Source organism: Haliotis cracherodii, unplaced genomic scaffold, assembly GCF_022045235.1.
Source record: "Haliotis cracherodii isolate W230 unplaced genomic scaffold, xgHalCrac1.p SCAF_16, whole genome shotgun sequence".
Lineage (NCBI taxonomy): Eukaryota > Metazoa > Mollusca > Gastropoda > Lepetellida > Haliotidae > Haliotis > Haliotis cracherodii.
This window is the reverse complement of record NW_027266271.1, coordinates 26534018-26554318: the sequence shown is the minus strand read 5'-3', so window position 1 is coordinate 26554318 and position 20301 is coordinate 26534018. Positions and strand designations below refer to the sequence as shown.

The 20301-nt window shown below is 38.3% G+C and overlaps 1 protein-coding gene across 1 annotated transcript; it reads right to left on the bottom strand.

The window, feature by feature from the left end:
• Nucleotides 1–626: 626 nt before the first annotated feature.
• Nucleotides 627–19984, bottom strand: LOC139463516 (uncharacterized). The gene is made up of 14 exons (XM_071244788.1): nucleotides 19902–19984; nucleotides 15751–16434; nucleotides 14282–14473; nucleotides 13963–14065; nucleotides 11551–11696; nucleotides 11069–11227; nucleotides 10552–10658; nucleotides 9966–10106; nucleotides 5748–5791; nucleotides 4893–5026; nucleotides 4128–4458; nucleotides 3318–3566; nucleotides 2669–2840; nucleotides 627–2549 (listed from the first exon to the last, which is right to left on the bottom strand). The coding sequence occupies exons 2-14, from the start codon at nucleotides 16428–16430 to the stop codon at nucleotides 2335–2337; spliced, it is 2673 nt and encodes an 890-aa protein (XP_071100889.1). The 5' UTR covers nucleotides 16431–16434; nucleotides 19902–19984; the 3' UTR covers nucleotides 627–2334.
• Between the last annotated feature and the right edge of the window lie 317 nt (nucleotides 19985–20301).

The window sequence follows — 20301 nt, the reverse complement described above, 5'->3', positions numbered from 1 at the left end:
CTTGCTAGGAACAATTGAAAGTGATGGAGTATGTTCGATGCGTCTTGATGTGCAATTAGTAATAATCACCTTCAAGACGGCAGTTCGAAACAACAATTGGTTCAAGTTTTCATTTCTGGCAACTTTGTATTATTCGTTACTATATGTATACGGTGGATTTCTTCTTCCGTGTAATGTTGCATTGCCTCCAAAGGGTTACTCCGGACGCCCTCCTCGCTTACACTGGCTTTCTTCTTACTTGTACAAGTGCCTACAGATAGGCCTAGATCCCCTCGTGACGTACGACGTGCCTGCTGTACCCTTACAAACATAGTCTCACACATAGACAGGTAGCCAGATGCAGTTACTCCCCTCATAACATATACAGTCCCATACAGGAAAAGAAGTGATCTATTACCTCTACACTCAATGCCGTTGAAATAGCCAGGGGATGTTGGGAGTGTTCAACACGTGTTCGTGAAACTTGTTCCCGCAGTACACAAGCACTTGCTTTGGTAATACACAATGTGTAATACTGCTGTATGTTTATTAAACGAGTGATCTCTTCACCGGTAAGTAACACATATATATATTTCTGATACTCCACGTGGTAAAGAACGTAATGAAATCGTTATTACTGACTTTATTGACCAAAATACAAACATGGAAAATAACAATTAGTTACTCAAACAGAAGTTAAAGTTCCAGTATGGGGTCCACACTGTGAAGGCACATACTGGTGTCATTAATCGTCAGCTCACTGGAAAGCGTGCTGTCTGTATAAAAGACGTCTATTTGCATACGTGTATTATTCATGGTGATATTTGTTTGATTTGACGTGCACTCATTTTTATTAAATGTGTTTCACCTGTTCTTCAAATATTTTAAAGCAAGTCTTGAAAGTGAAATTAGCATCATTGTTTGTATACACAATGAGGATCCAGGCCTTCCGCCATACCATTATATTATCAACTGGATATCCATATGATCATCTAAAACTTGACTGACAAAAAACTCAAATACAAACAATTCAACTTCCTGCTTTACAGTGTGTAATGCAATTTGAATGTAAACATTTTATTTATATTCCTAACTGAATACATTTCAACGTTCCTTTCGTTTGCAAAATAATGATTTGGGCCACAATGGAGTATCAATACCTATGTAATGTTCTGGTATAGTATTAGTTGTGGACGCGAGAGATGCATAGTGTGCTGTAATGTGTGTGCGAGTTTATGTACTCCGAGCCGGACGTCGAGGCGTACATAGCCTCGCTCACAGTGTACAGCAACACTGCCTATATACGCCGAGGGACCGGTTGACAACGAAACTATTTTACAGCCCTCATATCTCTTTATCAGTATGGCTAACTATTGATAGCTAGCAGGCGGCGCAAATTCATTCAGATTTATCACCCTTGTATTAAAATCGGATATAATCGCTTAAGTTCTCTGAACTGCATTTCATTGGTGTTCAGTTTGATATAATAGTATTATCTCATTGGATTCGCATTTGTAAGAAATTTGGCATTCACAGCTACGTACATGAACTTTGTACCTTATCTGTCTGGTTGTACATGGGGAAAAATGCTAATTCAGTAACCTATCGAAAAAGAGTATATTTATGCAAGGTAGGATAAACTGTATATGTCAATTGCAAGGCTTTCTGTACTGGGATTCAACACAGGATCCCTTGTACCAGAGTCTGTCGTGATCGCACGGCTGGATGTCATCGTCACCATCGTAAAACAATATTCACTCATTCACTAATTCATAGATATTCCTATTGGTATTGATTAATAACACGTATAAAGTAGGAACTGTTAGCGCTTATAGACGACCAAACAAATTGAACATTTATGCAATTTTCCGAGGTGACTTGTTTGTTCATTCACATACAAGTTGTTGTTTGTTAAATTTCCCCGTTTGACATACACATGGAACATTCTCCAGCCCGATGTGATGGTAGGAGCTTGTCAACTGTTTGCCATAGTTTATGTGCTGATGCTTGGATATTCGACGTTACAACATTTTTATTCTATCTAAAAATAATTCATTGCAACAAAATAAAAAAAATCCAATTTGCATAAAGAAAAGTCATTGTTCACCGGATTTGTTGTAGGCCCCCTACAAATAGTCAAGACTGTCGTTAGAAAGTTAAAACTGTTCTTTCTTAACTTTCTCAATGTTGTGCCTACATGTATGACATAAATACCTTTGTGTCTGTATGTTTTAAAACGCAGTCGTTTTCATACGAAGGCAGGACCCTCCACTTCTAACCTGACTCGCAGTATATCATATACAAACATAGTTTGTCCAGGGTTAGCTCTAGACAAAACAAAACAGGCGCATACGTTTAGGCAGATTTACAGACTTTCTTGTGAACTTTCCAGGCTTTCCTCTGACATGCTTTGCCACAGTAGAACACCAGGAGACATTTGGAACATCTCTTACAGTTTTCTGAGATCTTGCCACAGCTGTCACAAACTTCACCAGGCCTGGCGGCTAACGAACCAGAACTCGCTCCACTGACCGGGGAAGATTGCCCTGATGTCCTTATGTCGGGAACACCTAAAACAACGACATTTATGAAGAACTGTGGACTATACCTTAGCAACGCACATAGGAGAAGCACCTGCTGCATAAATAGTTCGTAACTCAGCCCATTACTCATTTTCCTATGTACTTACACAGAGAATTAACCATTTGGACCAACTCCGTATCACAGTTCAAAGTAAGCAGGTCCGTGTAGGGATACCTCCCTCTCAGGATAGTTCTCGTAATCCATCTCCTGTCCTCAGACTGATCTTGAATCACTCTGTGGGAGTTTACTTCTAGAATCCTCATCAACAAAGCATATCCCTGTCAGAGATAAAGCATACAATGCTGCACAACCATCCATTTTAATCATAAAAGTAATAATGATGATGATGATGATGATGATGATGATGATGATGATGATGATGTGCCGATATAAAATTAAGGTTGTCTAATCAAATCTTCCTCAGTAGCGATATGCGAAAAGGTTTGTATAGTCACACATTTTCCCTATTGTGCTCACTGCATAATAGAATTCATGTGGGTCATTGTTCACAAAATCAATCTTTGGATTGTCTGGTTGAGACTTATTCACAGGCAGCGGGCATGTAGCTGGGCGAGCAAATAGCTGAATCTGAGTGTGGTGTTAAACAACAAAAACAAAAAGAAGAAAATAAGTGCAGAATAGGTAAGTTTATATTTGATCACAAGGTTTATGTATATAAAACAGCAAGAATGAAACAGCATGAAATAATCAACCAGATTACAGTACCTCTTGTTGTTCTTATAAGTAATGTTTACCTCGCTAAGGCGTTGAGAAGATAGGTCCATTTCCCCACATGTCTTCTTGATGTCTTCCCAAGGCATGATTTCTTCATTCGTTATTTTTGTTTGGGTAACCAAAACCTCGGCTATGTCAAAATCGAAAAACGTCAAAAATAGAGTTGGTCTGTCCTCGTGGATCTTAAGACCTTCCAAACGAAGCATTTTGCTTGCTCTCTTGGCAGGATGTGAGTGACTTGGAGCTCTGAGTGTGATGTGTGTTGGCACCTATGAAAACAACAAGCAAATGCTGGATTAAAGGTATATATTGAAGGAAAGATGACTTCTCTTGAGAGACGACAGTATCCTTTTCTCACTTATTATATCTTTTATCCCGTTATAAAAATGTATCTTAAAGTTAAATCAGTTTTTATTTCACAAACAACTGGCATTTACTATCAAAATGTTTGAATAGTGTGTACTGTGTATTTACACTTCGCTGACTACTAAACTACCGACCCGTGAAGATCCGGGAGAGAATAGGTCTTCAGCAACCAATGCTTGCCGTAAAAGGCGACTATGCTTGCCGTAAGAGGCGACTAACGGGATCGGGTGGTCAGGCTTGCTGACTTGGTTGATGCATGTCATTGATCCCAATTGCGTGGAATGATGCTCATGATATTAATCACTGGATTGTCTGTCCCAGCCTCGATTATTTACAGACCGCCGTCATATTGCTGGAATATTGCTGAGTGTGGCGTTAAACAACAAACCAAACAACCAACCAACTAAACTACCAAAATGGTGTAACAAAAGATACATGTTAAACCACACAAGTATTAGACCTACCCCTGATGAAAACGGGACTGTTATCAAGATCTGCTCCACAAGAAATCTAAGCTGATGTATGGGCGAAGGTTTCCCTGCAGACACCTGGCACATGCTTGCAACATACGTCTCTAATGTTTCTTTTCCGGTTTTCGAGAGAGGAAAGTTGGGCAGATCAGCTGCAGAGTTTGTGTTGAGCTTGTTCCAGGGCAAAACACGTTCACCCATGGTCACATCAGCATCCTTGACAAGACAAGCTTCAATCCACCCTCTCTTCCTTGACAGCTTAATGTTGCTACTGTTTAAAGCAATTCCGCATGAAAGCCTTAGCGTTTCACTAAAGCTTGAATATCTGAAGCATGAAAGGACAATATTCAGTAAAATATCGACAAAAGCGTAATTGTCTAAGATCTACATCAATTTGGGCTTATTTCACCATCAAGCTGACACGAGATGACAAAACTAAAATACCGTTCAAGAGATAAGGATTTTGATGACCAATGAAATCTTCATAGCGGATAATCGAGGCTGGTTATTCTCTGGCGTTGACGTTATATATTTCGAGCGCATAGGAAGGAATACAGTTAGGTATGCTCACATAAACTTTATTTAAACTTCTGAAACTCGTTCCGTACGTACACCTGTCACACATATGGTAGCTTAATGGTTTTAACACGTTTTGACATGACATACTATGATGTCAGGCTTTCCCGACAGGTTAAAAGTGTGTTAAAAGTTTGTTAAAAATTCAGTCTACCAATGAATAAACTCAAAACAAAAAGTCACCCATTCTGACTGTTCTGTAGTTCTACAACATATGGGTCTCCATCAACACGATCCGTGCTGAACGTCCCTTCCTTCAGGCATTCTGGGTCTGTTGTGATGGTCACAAGGTAATGATCTGTGTACTCAGTCACCGTCTGTGCATCAACACGTGTACACGTTAGTATACGTAGTCATGACAATCTACGGTTCGGTTTTCCTATTGATAACGAGGTCTGCGATAATTTGAAACAACAATAACAGAATACTGTATGACGAGTTAGGATAATAATAAGAAGATTATATGAGTGGTGTTTCAATGACAGCATTTATTCTGGTCATTTCAGCAACGGGGACACTTAAGGTTTTTCTCCCACATAAAGCTGACACGTGACAAAATAACTGAAATAATTTCCAGAGCGGCGTTAGACCAAATTCATCCACTCCAATCCGCAGCATTTCTGTTGGTCATTCTAAAACTGAGAAACTGTTTGAGCTGTTTAACTCGAGATAAGTTTGGGAAATATTATTTTCGTTGCATGAAACACGTTTCTCAACCATGTTCGTTTGTTGGTTTGTTGTTTAACGCCGCACTCAGCAATATTCCAGCGGTCTGTAAATAATTGAATCTGGACCAGACAATCCAGTGATTGATATCATGAGCATCGATCTTCACAATGTGGGATCGATGACATGTATCAACCAAGTCAACGAGCCTGACAAGCATAGTCGCATTTTACGGCAAGCATGGGTTGCTGAAGACCTATTCCTCCCCGGATCTTCACGGGTATTCTCATCCATGCACGATTGTTGGCAAGTTTGTGCATAGGATAATATTTAAAAACTTCAATGCATTATGATTAAACAATATGTACTTACACTCCTTTTTTTCGCGTCTGGGGGATGGGTTAGCAAGTTGGTGTCTTGTATTTATGAAAAGTAGAAACATAATGTTATTCATTACAAGCTACTGGGTAAAATGCATATCTTGCAAACTTTTGTGGAGGGCATTATTTGCCGACAAAAATCATGTTTCGTTATATCAGTAATTCAATTCCTGATATCTTGAAACTAAATACAGATTTCAATAATTAATTATTGATATCTTCAGTTGTTGCCATTATTGAAGACTTTCGCTTATTTGCAGATATCTTCAAGTAATTCTGTCTGTTAAGTACTGTGGGTTATGTTTCTAACCATTGCGGAAAATTTCTTCTCACTACGGAGACCATGTTTGCAAATTGATCACAGCTGTGTCAGTCCCCTCAACTCCTCCGCGAATTGCTTGGCGTGCTGTTGAAACTAGTTCCTGCACAAGTTGGGCATGGTTTTGCCGCCATTTTGGAACTGGAAGAATTAACGGATATGTAGCCAGACCGGAAGTATATGAAGATATCTGTAAATCATTTCCCACACTTTTTGGGACCGGAATCATTCTTTTGCCGTTCCTTCATGTTACTTAAATCATATTAAAGATATCAACAATTGATATAAAGATATCAAAATTATTAAAGAGATCTTGGATATAATTAAAGATATCCCTAATTGAATTAGAGATATCTAAAACAAATTAATGATATCTCTAATGCATCTTTATTCAAGATATCTTGAATTGAATTTAGGATATCTTGAATATATTTCTAATATGATTATGTACAGCAGGATGGTAATTGTTTAATGATATCTTAAATACATTAAGAGATATCACGAACTATTTTGTTGATAAAGTAACATCAGATATCAGTTATTGTGGTTTGGATATCAGAATTGAATTCAAGATATCTTAAATTACTTTAAAAACATTATTGATATCTTTAAATAAAATACCGAAGAGAAGATTGATAACATCTTGCCGTATTTTTTTCAACGTAAATGTATTCAAATATTAGACAAGTTTAAAGAAACTATTTCACCCCAAATTGATAAGGATGCGCCATCTTGCATGACCGTAAGGAAAGAACGAGTGAGTGAGTGAGTGAGTTAAAGTTTTACGTCACATCGGCAGTATTTCAGCCATATAGTGACGAGAACAAATTGAAAGATAAATATCTGTCACAAAGGACAGTAAAACATTAGCATGGTATCACAGATTGAAGTCTAAAAACTAACAAATTCAACTCTAAAACCTCTAACAAACATATATACAGCAACTTTACATTTTATTTTTTTTATTTTTTTTTTTAAATACGAGCTATATACCACCAGTAACTAAAGCCAGACCACCTTATTGGGGATCATGGGGACTTACAGTACTTTAGCTACCTGCATGAATCCCCAACAGGATTTAAGTCATAGCTCTAGGCACTGGTAAGAGTAGACAATACTAGCCATAAATTAAGACACATTCAAATCAAAATAGGAAACGTATTAAAAGTCTAGTTCTCAGCAATGTACTAAATATTATGCGGATTTATGTGTCACTATCAGGGGACAATAATTTTACTGTACTTCAACCCCATAAAATGCCACAACCAGAATAATAGAAGTTATCAATTGCATCTAACTAAATTAAAACACATTTACTCAAAAGCTGCTTATCAGATCTATTTCCTTTAAAAAATCTATAATTAAATGAGAATTGACATTGATAAAAAGATCCCTTAAATTTGAAACTTGATAAAAAGTATCCCTTGTGAGAGAAAACTCTACACAATCAAGCAAAACGTGCTTGACAGTGATTCTCTCATCACAAGGGATGCAAAAGGGAGGATCTTCGCCTTTCAATAAATACTCGTGAGTATAACGACTGTGGCCAATGCGACATCGTTGTAGAATAACTTCATCATACCTGGACTTGCAACCCAAGAAAGTATAGCCTATAGTTGGTTTAATCTGGTGAAGTTTGTTTGCACCTAACTGGGTATTCCACCTTGTCTGCATTAACCGCCTGACATAATTGCTGACAGAAGGTTTGTAATCAGAATACGGTATAAGAAGGTGGGAGAGAGATTTATCCAGAGCTGCTTTAGCTGCAGCATCAGCTTTTGTGTTTCCGGTTATGCCGACATGACTCGGTAACCAACAAAAAACGATGTCGTATTGGCCAGTAGAAAGATCATTATACAATTCTAAAATGTCAAGAACATATGGATGATTGGAAGATACATGTTTTAGTGCCTGAAGGCATGACAGGGAATCTGAAAAGATAACAAATTGTTTACATCTCGATTGATGTTGCACATATTCCAAGGCAGTCAGAATAGCCTTTGCTTCAGCAGTGAAAATTGAGCTACAGTCTGGTATTCGGAAAGATATAATTTTTGCTCCAACGACAGTGGCACACGCTACTTTGTCACCGTCCTTGGACCCATCTGTAAATATTGAGCGATGTGAGTCATATTTTGCTCTCATTTGAAGATATTCCTGTTGAAAGACCAATTGATTCGTGTCAGATTTTTTAAATTGAGTAAGAGTAAGATCAACTTCCGGCCGAACTATTTGCCAAGGTGGAGAAGACAAAAGTCGACAAGGAGAAATAAGATCTAGATTAATATTAGCAGCAGTAATGTGGGGTTTTATCCGAATTCCCAGAGGTGGGACCAGCGTAGATTTATTTTGAAACAACTCTTCATAAGGAGGTTTGAAAACACAGGTGTAAGCAGGGTTTAATGGGTTGGAGTATAATTTAGTAACATACTGAAGGGATAGCTTGATACGACGGTGCTGTAAAGAAGGTTCATCAGCTTCCACATATAGGCTATCAATGGGAGATGTTCTAAATGCGCCAAGACAGAGCCTTAATCCCTGATGGTGTATGGAATCTAATTTCTCTAAATTACTTCTGCAAGCACCACCATACACAATAGAACCATAATCCAATTTAGATCGGATCAAGGATCTATACAAGTGAAGGAGGGTTTTCTTATCACCACCCCACTTTGAATTTGCAACGACTTTCAGCAAGTCCAGAGCCTTCAGGCATTTAGTCTTAAGATATTTGATATGGGGCAGAAAAGTCAAATGCCGATCAAAAACAAGTCCCAGGAACTTGGCTTCCTCAACAACTTTGATAGGAGTGCCATCCAAAAACAGTTCGGGATCTTTATGGTACTTGTACTTCCTGCAAAAATGAATACAGTTGGTCTTGGCTTTAGAAAATTTAAAGCCATTTTCAAAAGAAGGAAAGAACGATGTTACAACGGATTCGTTGGATGACGGGAAAGGTAATTTGAACCATTTTGTGCCGTGACGTCAGTCCATTATGACGTTACTCAAAAAATGCACTTTGTCGGAGGATAAAGTACAGATGGCGCCTTTGAACTTTTAGTAAAGATTTTTAGAATATTTCTCATTGTGTAAAAAACATCATTCGGGTTGTCAGTAGCACTGTGCAACGTCTACTCTACTCCCGATAGACACTACTATTTTTCACGAAGCATGAGTAATGCATAGACTCACTACGTATCTCCAAATTGTGCTTTCAACATATTTTACTTGAATATGTCCATAAACGATATATTGCAGTTGCCTGTTATCAGAATAACTGTTAAGTAAAGTTTGGGGGGCACGGGTGGCCCAGTCGTCTAAGGCGCCGCGATTCGCTGTGCATAGTTGCGTCCCTTGGGCACGCCAGAAACCTATGATTGTGGGTTCGAATCCCGGTTCGCCCCGATTATGTTTGTAGGTTTGTCAGCATCATACCCGTGCTCGTGGGTTTCACCAAAGTGGTAAACGTCTGAGACCTGCATCACCTCGGGCTTTCCTCCCACATTAAGCTGACACGCAGTGATATGACTGGAATACTGTTTAAAGCGGCGTTCAACCCAACTCACTCACTCACTCACTGGTAAAGTTTGTGTGTGCAAATGCTTTCAGGAACATGATCTTCGAATCGGCATCATGTCGTTTTTCACAATCGATATTGGAGAAATCTGACAGCAGATGTCTCCAGTTGTGATGATAACACTTTATCTATTTTGAGATGCTTCCATGTTTGTGTCGCAAGAGAATCGGGGATTTCTTTTACAAACTTATTCTGCCTCCGGTGACATCAAAAACAAAATTTAATGGATGTTGCTCTCATCAAATTAAAAAATGTGTTTTGAACCTGTGACATATACAAATCAAGTGTTTGTTGCTTAACGACGCTACGGTTACCTTTAGCAATATTCTGAATCCTTTTCAGAATCTTGTCCGTTCCTCTTTTGACACACATCTTCTTAACTACTGAGGGATCTCCACTGTCTAAGCCTTGATAATTTTCAATTTTTTCAAGTGCTTTAGACACTGCATCTGATGCTGAAATATATACCAATGCATTCTTAGGTACAAATTTATTATAAATTTGATTAGTTAACAGGAACAAGGACAACGAAACTGTGATATTATGTATTGGTGAGAGACGGGGGTTGTTTTATGGAAATAATCTGTTCCCGAACATAATTTGTTCTCATATTTTACAAAACAGAACAGTTTATTTGAAGTACATGCTGCATGTTCTGAAAACAATAATGTTCTGTTGGTCCCCAAAAAGTGTCCCTTCCTCGGATATATGAGTACGTTGTTAAGCACATAGTCACACACGTACCATTCAGTTGTTTGTTCACTCCAACAAACGTTTCGTCTTTGACTTTACATTAATTTGATATGAGTAAGCAGTATTTGATTATTTCAAAGGTTTGAGAGATGTTGAGTGAAGGTTAAGGTAGATATATTTTAAACTAAACTTTTAAGGATCACATACCGTTTTCAGCCAGAGTTAGTGCTGTCAGGTTCTCCTGCTCCCGAGCTGTTTTCCATTTCAAAGTCAACTTTGTACGTATGTGTGCACACTGAGTTAGCAGGAGACTCCTGATGAAAGAAGTGACTTGTTAATGGTCACTTTGTAGCCAATCCCTGCCCTAACGAATCATGGACTAATGTGGAATAATCTTGACTGTTATACCTCATCTCCTATAAATACTACTCCGCACGATCAGTTGAAGGATAAGAGTATTTCACTGATCGGTCCATGATTTTCACGGCCATTTGAACTTTTACGCCCAAATGAATCGGTTTCGTCGGATAATCGAGACTGGTTATTCTCTAATACTCGCGTTAACATTTAAAGTGTAGTAATATTGGAACATATGTTCTTTTTTAAATGGTCGATCGTATGTTCCGTAAATCACATGTAACAGTCACTTGTTCAAACATGAAGTTTATAAATATGACATATATGCTACATTTCTTCTGTAAACAAAGACATTTCGAGTACTCACTCATGTCCAAGTGAGATGTCTTCTGCTAGGTGCAAACCAAACACCGTTGGATACATCAAAATTGGCACATCAATGCAGTCACGAAGAAAGATTTCTACTGAAATGTAGCCCTCTAGTTTCGTGTAGTTAAAGCTCTCTGTCCTTAGCAGTCCATTTGCCCTGAACGAAAACAAAACCATCAACAGAGTGTGTGTGTGTGTGTGTGTGTGTGTGTGTGTGTGTGTGTGTGTGTGTGTGTGTGTGTGTGTATGTATGTGTGTGTGTGTGTGTGTGCTTACCATCCTAGACAAATAATCAGGGCGAACGAGGATTCGAACCGACGACCACAAATGTATGGCATGGCCAAGGGACACGAATGTGCCTTAGACGACTGGGCCACCCATGAGATGGTATGCTTCATTATCATTATTTCATTAATGGTTCGTACTATAGTGATTTGACAACACTGTTTTATTGAATTTGAGTTCTTCGGGTATACTTGCGATTTCAATCTGTCGCGAGAACAACTCAGTACAGAGATCAGACCAACTCTATCTGCTAAATTTGACGTGTCGATGAAGTCAAATCGGAGATCTTCCGGGAGGTCCGTCTCACATACTTCTGTTGCCTCTCCATGCCACATATGGATCTGCAAAACAATACATCATAAACTGAAAATGAACATTCATAATAGCAATGCACTAAATATGATATATGAGGAGCTTTTGTCAAAGTCAAAGTCAAAGACGTTTATTGTATCAAAGGCCATCTGCACATATACAAGTTCAGATTAATACAGTGGGTGAGAATTTACAGATTGGGAGATACAACAAAAAATATAAAAATATAACATTCATTTAACAATCGGTGATAATCATGAAGACTTTCTTGGGTAAGGTAATAAAAATTCTGAATTTCCACTCAACATGTTATTTCGTAGTTCCATCCCATGTTTTACAAATAAAGACAATTTGAACATCGGCATCATTCGATGACAAAATAGAAACAAACGCTATTCTACTCGTCTTAGATAAGAAACATTCTGGTATATATTTAGTACGTAGTTCTGCATAATAAGGACAGTCAAAGCTAAATGTATTTCGTATTCTATAGCAGAGTTACAGAATGGACAAATTCTTTGTATTCTTTCAAGTGATATATTCCGTCCATAATTAATCATAAGTTTTGACAAGCCAAGTGTGTATTTAATATATACATTTCTTAGGCGACTATTTGTTAAAACTGATAGATATTTTTCTGGCTCTAATAAAGTCTTAAATGTTCTGTACCATCATAACGTGAACTGTTTTCCAAATTGCATTGCCACCCTTCATAGAACATATTGATTGCTATTTTACGAAAATCATTTAGAAATAAATGTTGATCACCAACAAATTGGTTAAGCCATATATACCCATATCCATGTGAGAATAATAGTGTCCTAATATGCGATACCCATGTAACCTTACCGATACTATCTAAATGAAAGAGCATAACAGCATTATCAATTTCTTTAAGGACCATTTCTTTGTTTTCAGTAATATTATATCTCAGGTTATCAAGAAACAAACTGGAGTAATAATCATTCCATACAATTTTCTCTGATGCTTGTGGATCCATACATGAATCATTGTTGCCCCTCTTACCCATATTTTGAAATTTACACATCAATTCTAATGGAAAGTGATCAGAATCAGACCGATCACCGACAGTGAACATATCGATAAACTGAAAGAAATCTGGTGTACTTACTTAATAATCGTTCACACTAGAGCCATGTTGGCTACAATAAGTAAATTCCCCATTAGTATCACCATATACACCTCCATTTACGATGTAAAGTTTAAAAACATAGCATAAATCCAACAACATTTGACCAAATCTATTTACAACTGTATCCTGTGAAGCACGATCCTCAATAGGGTCATCCACCTCCTCAGGGAAAGGGGAGGTATGATTGAAGCTATCATCATTATTGCTAATATCAGGGTTATTTCTCTCACCTGTTCTTGCGTTCATATCTCCACAGATTAAATTATATAAATTTGAAATCATTTCATCATTATCTATTAAGAATTCTTCTACTTTAACAATGTTACCAATGGTGTTTACATAATTATAATAAGGAGACCCCAATGGAGGGACATAGGTACATAACAAATTCCCATTTTTGTCAATTTTAAATAAATCTTTAGATAACGAGAGACCAATTATGTTGTCTCTATCTGCTTGTATAACATTACAGAAACTACCCAGTGATTGACGTACACACAGACAAATACCACCTGATAAAAGTCCATAGTTGGATAACTTAACTGCAGGACAGTAAAAAGTATCATACCCATGTAGCCAATGTTTTCCTGGAATATTTACAACAAATGTCTCAACAAGGCACACAATATCAAATTTACTGATGTTTGTTTAAAAGTCAACATCATTTATTTTGCTGAGAAGACCACCAATATTCCAGTATTCGAGTATCAGGGGTGTGCACATCAGAGGTTTCTGTGGGAGATGATCCGGGCCATGGCCATTGTGCTATTTCCCAGGGCGTTTCACAAACTCTGTTGTTTTGTCCCATAAACTCTGTGTGGCAGAGGGGGTTGAGAGGGAATATTATTTTCAGTCAGACTTAGAAGACACAGATTTCTTGTCTATGAAAGGAGTGAGTGATTTGTGTTTAACGCTGCTTATAACAGTATTCCAGTTGACAAACCTAGAAACATAATCGGGGCAACCGGGATTCGAAGCCACAACCATAGGTTTCTGGCGTGCCCAAGGGACACTGCACAGCGAATTGTGGCCCCCTTGGACGACTTGGCCACCCGTCTATGAATGGAAAAGTCATACAATTTAAATATACATTTTGTAAACTCGAAAATGGTTTATCCTTTCATTCTGTGTACTGTTTGTACCTTGATAGCACAGTCATCTTTCATTGCTGCCTGGAAACTTTCCACCCACTTCTTCAGTATTTCCAAGCAGAGAGAGGCAAGTGTCACCGTACGCCCATCGTATCTAGGTGTGAGTACAGTTCATGTAAACGTGAGGAAATATAAACTTTGTATACACGACCGTGTTAAGGCATAGCAATGACAGTTTCTTGCATATCATGTCTGAAAATCAATTAACTTAACGTCAGCAAAAGGGCTAAATTATTTCGTTTGAACCGTGTTTATGTTGCAATAAATTAAGCGAAACAGGAACGTTTACTGAGAAATTATGTTTCTCTACCTGTGGAGTTCCAGGTCAAAGTCGTAACAAAAAAATGGACAGCAGGAATCTGGGACTTTCCAAATACTACACCCGGGTCTCAATAGCGTAATGTTGCCCTTGAAACTATCCACGATCTGTTCAGACGACAGCGACTTTGAATTGACCCTCGTAACCCCAGTTGAAATGAAGTCCCGGATCTCTTGATGGTACCTGCACAGATTAAAGAAGCATGAACTAGAAGAAGGGTTTGTGGGAAGGAATTATTCTTGATGAAAGCATCCCCTACCAAATGGCACTGGTGATGATTGTCCTTTGTATTTGTATCAGTCCATTATATAAAACATACATCTACGCAGATGATACTTATATCTACGTAGAAGATACCTTTATCTACGTATGTGATATCGTTATCGCACGTATCGTTATTAAGAGAGAAGTTGCGACCCAGGTTGGATACAAGTTTACACAAACATAAATATTTTGAATTAAAGGTGATTAATTAATTACTGTTCATTTATTGTTTGGGGGCATGTTGGTCGTCTATTTTCCGTATTTTTACAACATGCTGAGATCATTTCAATTGCAAATGGTCAAACTATCAGCGCTAATACAAAATTTGAAACTGCAGAGTTGTACCTTCAGTGCTTCATAGGATGATGACGAACATTCGTTTGATTTAGTTTGGGTTTTTTTTAAAAGTTTGATTGATTCTCACCCCTTCATGTCCACGTTGGGGCGGTCGAGTAGCCTAGTGGTAAAAGCGTTCGCTCATCACATTGAAGACCCGGGTTCGATTCGCGACATGGGTACAATGTGTGAAGCCCATTTCTGGTGTCCCCAGCCGTGATATTGCTGGAATATTGCTAAAAGCGGCATAAAACCATACTCACTCACTCACTCATGTTCACGTTTTACACCTTAAACCTCATTTCCGTATTGGAGAAATCATGAGAATCAACATATTCGAGTGATACCTCAGACTTAAACCATGTCATGGTTGAATAATCTATAGTTGTGTGGTTTTTGTAGTTTGGAGACTATTTTGTACCCTTCTCTCTTTAAAACAGTTGTAAAAGACTGCAGCGTGTGTCATTCTTCAGTAACCCACACACAGAGATTGGTCGATAGTCGTTATTAATTGAGCCAGAGGTTAAATATCACTGACCCGGAACTATTGTCGATTACTCGAGAAAATGTGGTTACAAAAGTCGATGAATCGATAGATTATACTTTCTTTCATGCAGATTATAATATCATATACGTATATACGATGTACGTAGATGAAAGTATCACCTACGTTGATATCTTTTTAGGTTGTGGCACTTATACATTTCCTTAAAACGCTTAGCGTTCTGGAATCTAAATACATGATAGAAGCGATGTTAGAAATAACAAAACATGACTGTTATATTGAACTTCGATCAGCAATTGACTCCGAGCTAAATGTAAAGAGGCGTAGTCCGTGTGGTAATAATCAGATAATATACCTGTCTTTGAGCCGAGGTACTTTATCAAGCCGACCACAATGGGCACTGACTCTAGCTGTCATCCAGTCTACTGCTGTCTGTGGTAAGTCAACTTTAGGACTAATCAATGTTCCTGTTATCCAATCCATGGTTACCATTGGCATACCGCTTCTGTACGCCATGTCAAGGTATTCCAATCTCGTATCTATCATTTGTTTACCATTAATGTCAGCTTTCTCCATCCCTAGAAGAGCCCTTTTGATGGAAACTTCACTTTTCAAATTTCCAAAATATACCCCGCTATTGCCTGACTGGACTGACGCCACTTCCTTCATCACTTTCTTTAGCCTCTGCAGGTGTTCTTGTGACAAAAGGGCGTCGTACCAGACTCCCCACAGAAACTTCATGTCTTCAGAGTTGTTTGGATCAATTGTTCCAGCGAGGTAGAGTAAAATCAGATCGCGCCCCAAGATACTGTCTTCAATGTCATTGAGGTGGATGTTGATTCTCTGATCCTTTGATTTTGTGGTCCCTCTTGTCTGAAGTATGTGCATGGTATGCAGGACGTTCCTGACGTCACCACACCCCAGTAACAGCATGTCACACTCCCTACCAACATGACATCCAAGCGTCACATCAACTGACCGTGTGTTTCCAATCGGAAAATACACCGACGATAATTGTGGGTTAGTCGCCTCCATATTGCTGTAACAAATACGATAAAATGTAATAGGGGATATTTCAATAATGGGTGTAGTGATTGGTTGGATACTAGAGCTTATTGTATAGTGTACATGTCTGACGTTTACTGAGAAAACTATGAAATGCTGGACTTCCTCATTGATAACATTTATGTGAGATTAAGACATATAGACAAGAAGTAGACACCCCAATAGGCACAAAGAGTGATCCTCTCCTGGTATATTGGTTTCTTTATGCTGACTGATCGGACATTCAGCTCGTATTGGCAAAATAAAAAAAAGGAATCTGGCAAAGCTTTTAAACTAAACCTTCAGGTATATCGATGATCTGATATCATTCAATAAGCGTCAAATAGTCATTACCCTTCCACTCATGTATGCACCTGAACTAAAAGAGACCAATGAAACCGCCGCATGTGTTTCATATTTAGTTCTATGCATAAAGATTCTATGCATAAGTGATAGAAACATCACCACAAGACTGCGGATTGAGGTGAGGTGAACTGTGGTTTGACGTCGCATTCAAGAATATTGCATTTATACAGCGACGTTCTTGGACTAGTCCGATCTTTTTTAGTGCGCCACAACTGAGAAACCAGTTTAACATGGATACTCCACTCAGGTTCAGTAAACTGACTCTACAACGACCTGACCTTGTTGAGTCCCCTTAATGCCGAGTGCCAGGCAAAGTAACAACAAGTTTTGTTTGTTTGTTTTTTAACGCCGCACTCACCAATATTCCAGCTATATGCCGGTGGTCTGTAAATAATCGAAACTGGACTAGACAATCCAGTGAGTGACATCATGAGCATCGATCCACGCAATTGCGATGGATGACATGCATCAACCAAGTCAGTGAGCCTGACTACCCGATCCCGTTAGTCACCTCTTACCACAAGCATAGTCACCTTTTACGACAAGCTTGGGTTGCTGAAGTCCTATTCTACCCGGATCCGTTACATGATGAAATCTTTCAAACACGACTGTACTTAGAACAATGATACCAGGAGTTTGCGAAACTCGATACAATGCAAACTATCAATATTGAATGCACTTCGCATAGTAATTTTTCTTCACGAATGTTTTCATGAGGTTATACGTGAAACTTGTACAATAATGCATACATGAATAAGGGAGTGAATGAGTGGAATATAACTTCAGCGTAAGCTTTTCGTTTCCAGATGAATGTATACTGACCTATATCCGAGTAACTCGAAGAATATATACTTCTCCTTACTTTAAAATTATCATCAGCAATATTTCCAAAGATATTTCCCAACAGGGATAGGAAAGACATACATAAAATACGTTCAAATAGTATTTTCGACTCTGTACAATCAAACCTTTAACAGGGATTTCTCTTTACAACGAAGTCGGATCCCACGAAATACTAAGAGAAACACGCAATGGAGCGTTAATGTCTACGACAGTTGGGCCTGTGCTAGAAACACGCGTGTGAAAACGTATGGTACTACACACAGCGAGAAGTATGCCTATGTTGTCCCATTAACGAAGGACATAACCGCTGAAGAATTCGACTTCTGGTTGTGTCGATTCATATGTAAGGTACGTCGCCAAGATGGAAGTCCATACCCTGCCATGTCATTTTAGGAACCTATGACTTGGAATTCTGTGTTACCTCAAAGAAGAGTACAAGCGATTTGACTTGAAGTTCATGGATATAGATAATGCGCAATATGCCGGGTTGAGAGCAACACTTGATGGCCAAATGAAGAAACTGGATTCAGAAGGTGTAGGAAATATAGTTAAACAGGCCGAGCCCATTTCACCACTGGAAGAAGAGAAATTATGGGAGACTGGTTCATTCGGTATTGACAATTCTGAATCTCTGTTCAACACAGTTTATTTCTACAACTGCAAGACATTTGGATTAAGGGCGGCTGATGAACATTCTTCACTAGGTGTAGATCAGTTTGTTTTCGGGAAAGTGACGAGGGAGAATTTGTAGATTTCCTGGGAGGAACTTTCAAGAATAACCATGGAGGGCTAAAACAAGGTGGCAAGGTTCCATTCAGGTAAGAACTTTTAAATTAGTTTATAAAATTCTAGGGTCTCATATCGCAAGATATTTCGCCGGCCATAACTATTTCCAACACACTGTCCGACACAAATACGGCAGAAATATGGAGATTTTCCGTATTTTGGTTTATTTTAATGCTAATTTACAATATCTTTCCAGTTTCATGTTTACATGTCTTGAACGTAATACCACATTGTGTCAACTGATTCATGTAGCTGTTACCATTAAATGTACGAAACGGAACGGTGACAGTTTTGAAATTATGTTCTAATTTTGGGACAATGCTAATAAAAACCTTGATGTCCTTTTCTTTTGTTTTTTTTTACACAAAATGGGAATGGTCAAAAGTGGAGTGATATCGCTGATATCACTACCCTTTTTTCGGAATGTATTGGGAAATGAACCTACAGTTTTAACAGAAGAAACCATGGCAACGAGACCGGAAGTGGGGTATAACTACTGTTACAGTTACGGATTAATGACGGATAAGTATCAAAACACGAGTGGCGTAGCCATTTGTGAATATATCTCCTTTTCCTCCGTCACGAGATGAGAAAAACATGATATTTCTCGAGACACATGGATTTATTATATACTTTTTGTGCAGCGGAATATTAAATAATTTCATTACAAATGTAAATTCTCCCTACCTAACACACAGGAACGCTTCACCAACTCTTGTATTTGCGGCTTAAAAAGTAGTTTCATGTTTGCAAAATCTTAGATAATATTAACAAAAGTATAAAAAAATATGTAGGGTCACATCGTACATTGAGATATAATTATGTACAAACTCAACTTTAGCATAAAAAATATTCTTGAAAACTACGAGACCGCTGTTGGAAGCGAAAGAATACACGCTGGTCAGTAACAAAAATGGTGCTTAGCGAAACGAACGGTCTCGAGTAACGAGTTAAATGAAAAATTTACAGTTTATAAAGAAACATTGTCAAGAAAATAACAACGGCAAGAAGTGATATTAACTGACCATCTGTCATTATGTGCCTTGTCAATGTGGAACAAGGAGGTCAGCAGTTTTTTGTACGGACTTGACACTTACGATAAAGGGAGATCATTTGAGGAGGGGGGGAGGGGGGTAACTCTTGTAAAACTGCAGTGAAATATCAGGTGTTATGTTCACTTCAGTGAAATATTAAGAGTTATGTTCACCACAATGAAAATATCACTTTTCTCAACTTAAAATTCAGTTTTTCACTTTGAAGTATATAATAAAAGTAACATTCTGTTACCAACAAGTCGAAAATCTCTCACCCACCCCACCACGAATAATAAATAGTGAGAAACCTTCACGCATCCGTCAAGGAAAGAGAAATCATACATGAACGAAAAATCTATATAAAATATTCCGTCAGGGTTGAGTTTAAGTATCACATTTCATTGCTATGGTATTTGTCACTAAATGGAATTACCTTGATTCTGAACACAATATCCACACTCAAGCGTCCGTGACAAGACGAACGTACACAACGCCCTCACTCACGCTTCTGGGAACACATCCGTGGGTGAGCGAAGGTCTACTTTCGATATAGGTTTCTTCAAGCTCCTAACAGTGATAGCCCGTTCAGGGTGCTCTCTGTACTACCACTGCCACCAGTCACAGCTCCCCATTGTGCAGGGATTTGAACTGACCTATTTGTTTACAAAAATAGTGATGACTACTATCTCCGACTACTGTTGTTAAAAGCTAACAGTTAAATCACCTTCACCCGATATCTAGAGATCGACACGTCATACATAATTGTGTTGATACGTGGACAGCGACAGATAAGATTACTTCGAGGAAAGAAACCACTTGGAACTTAAACTGAA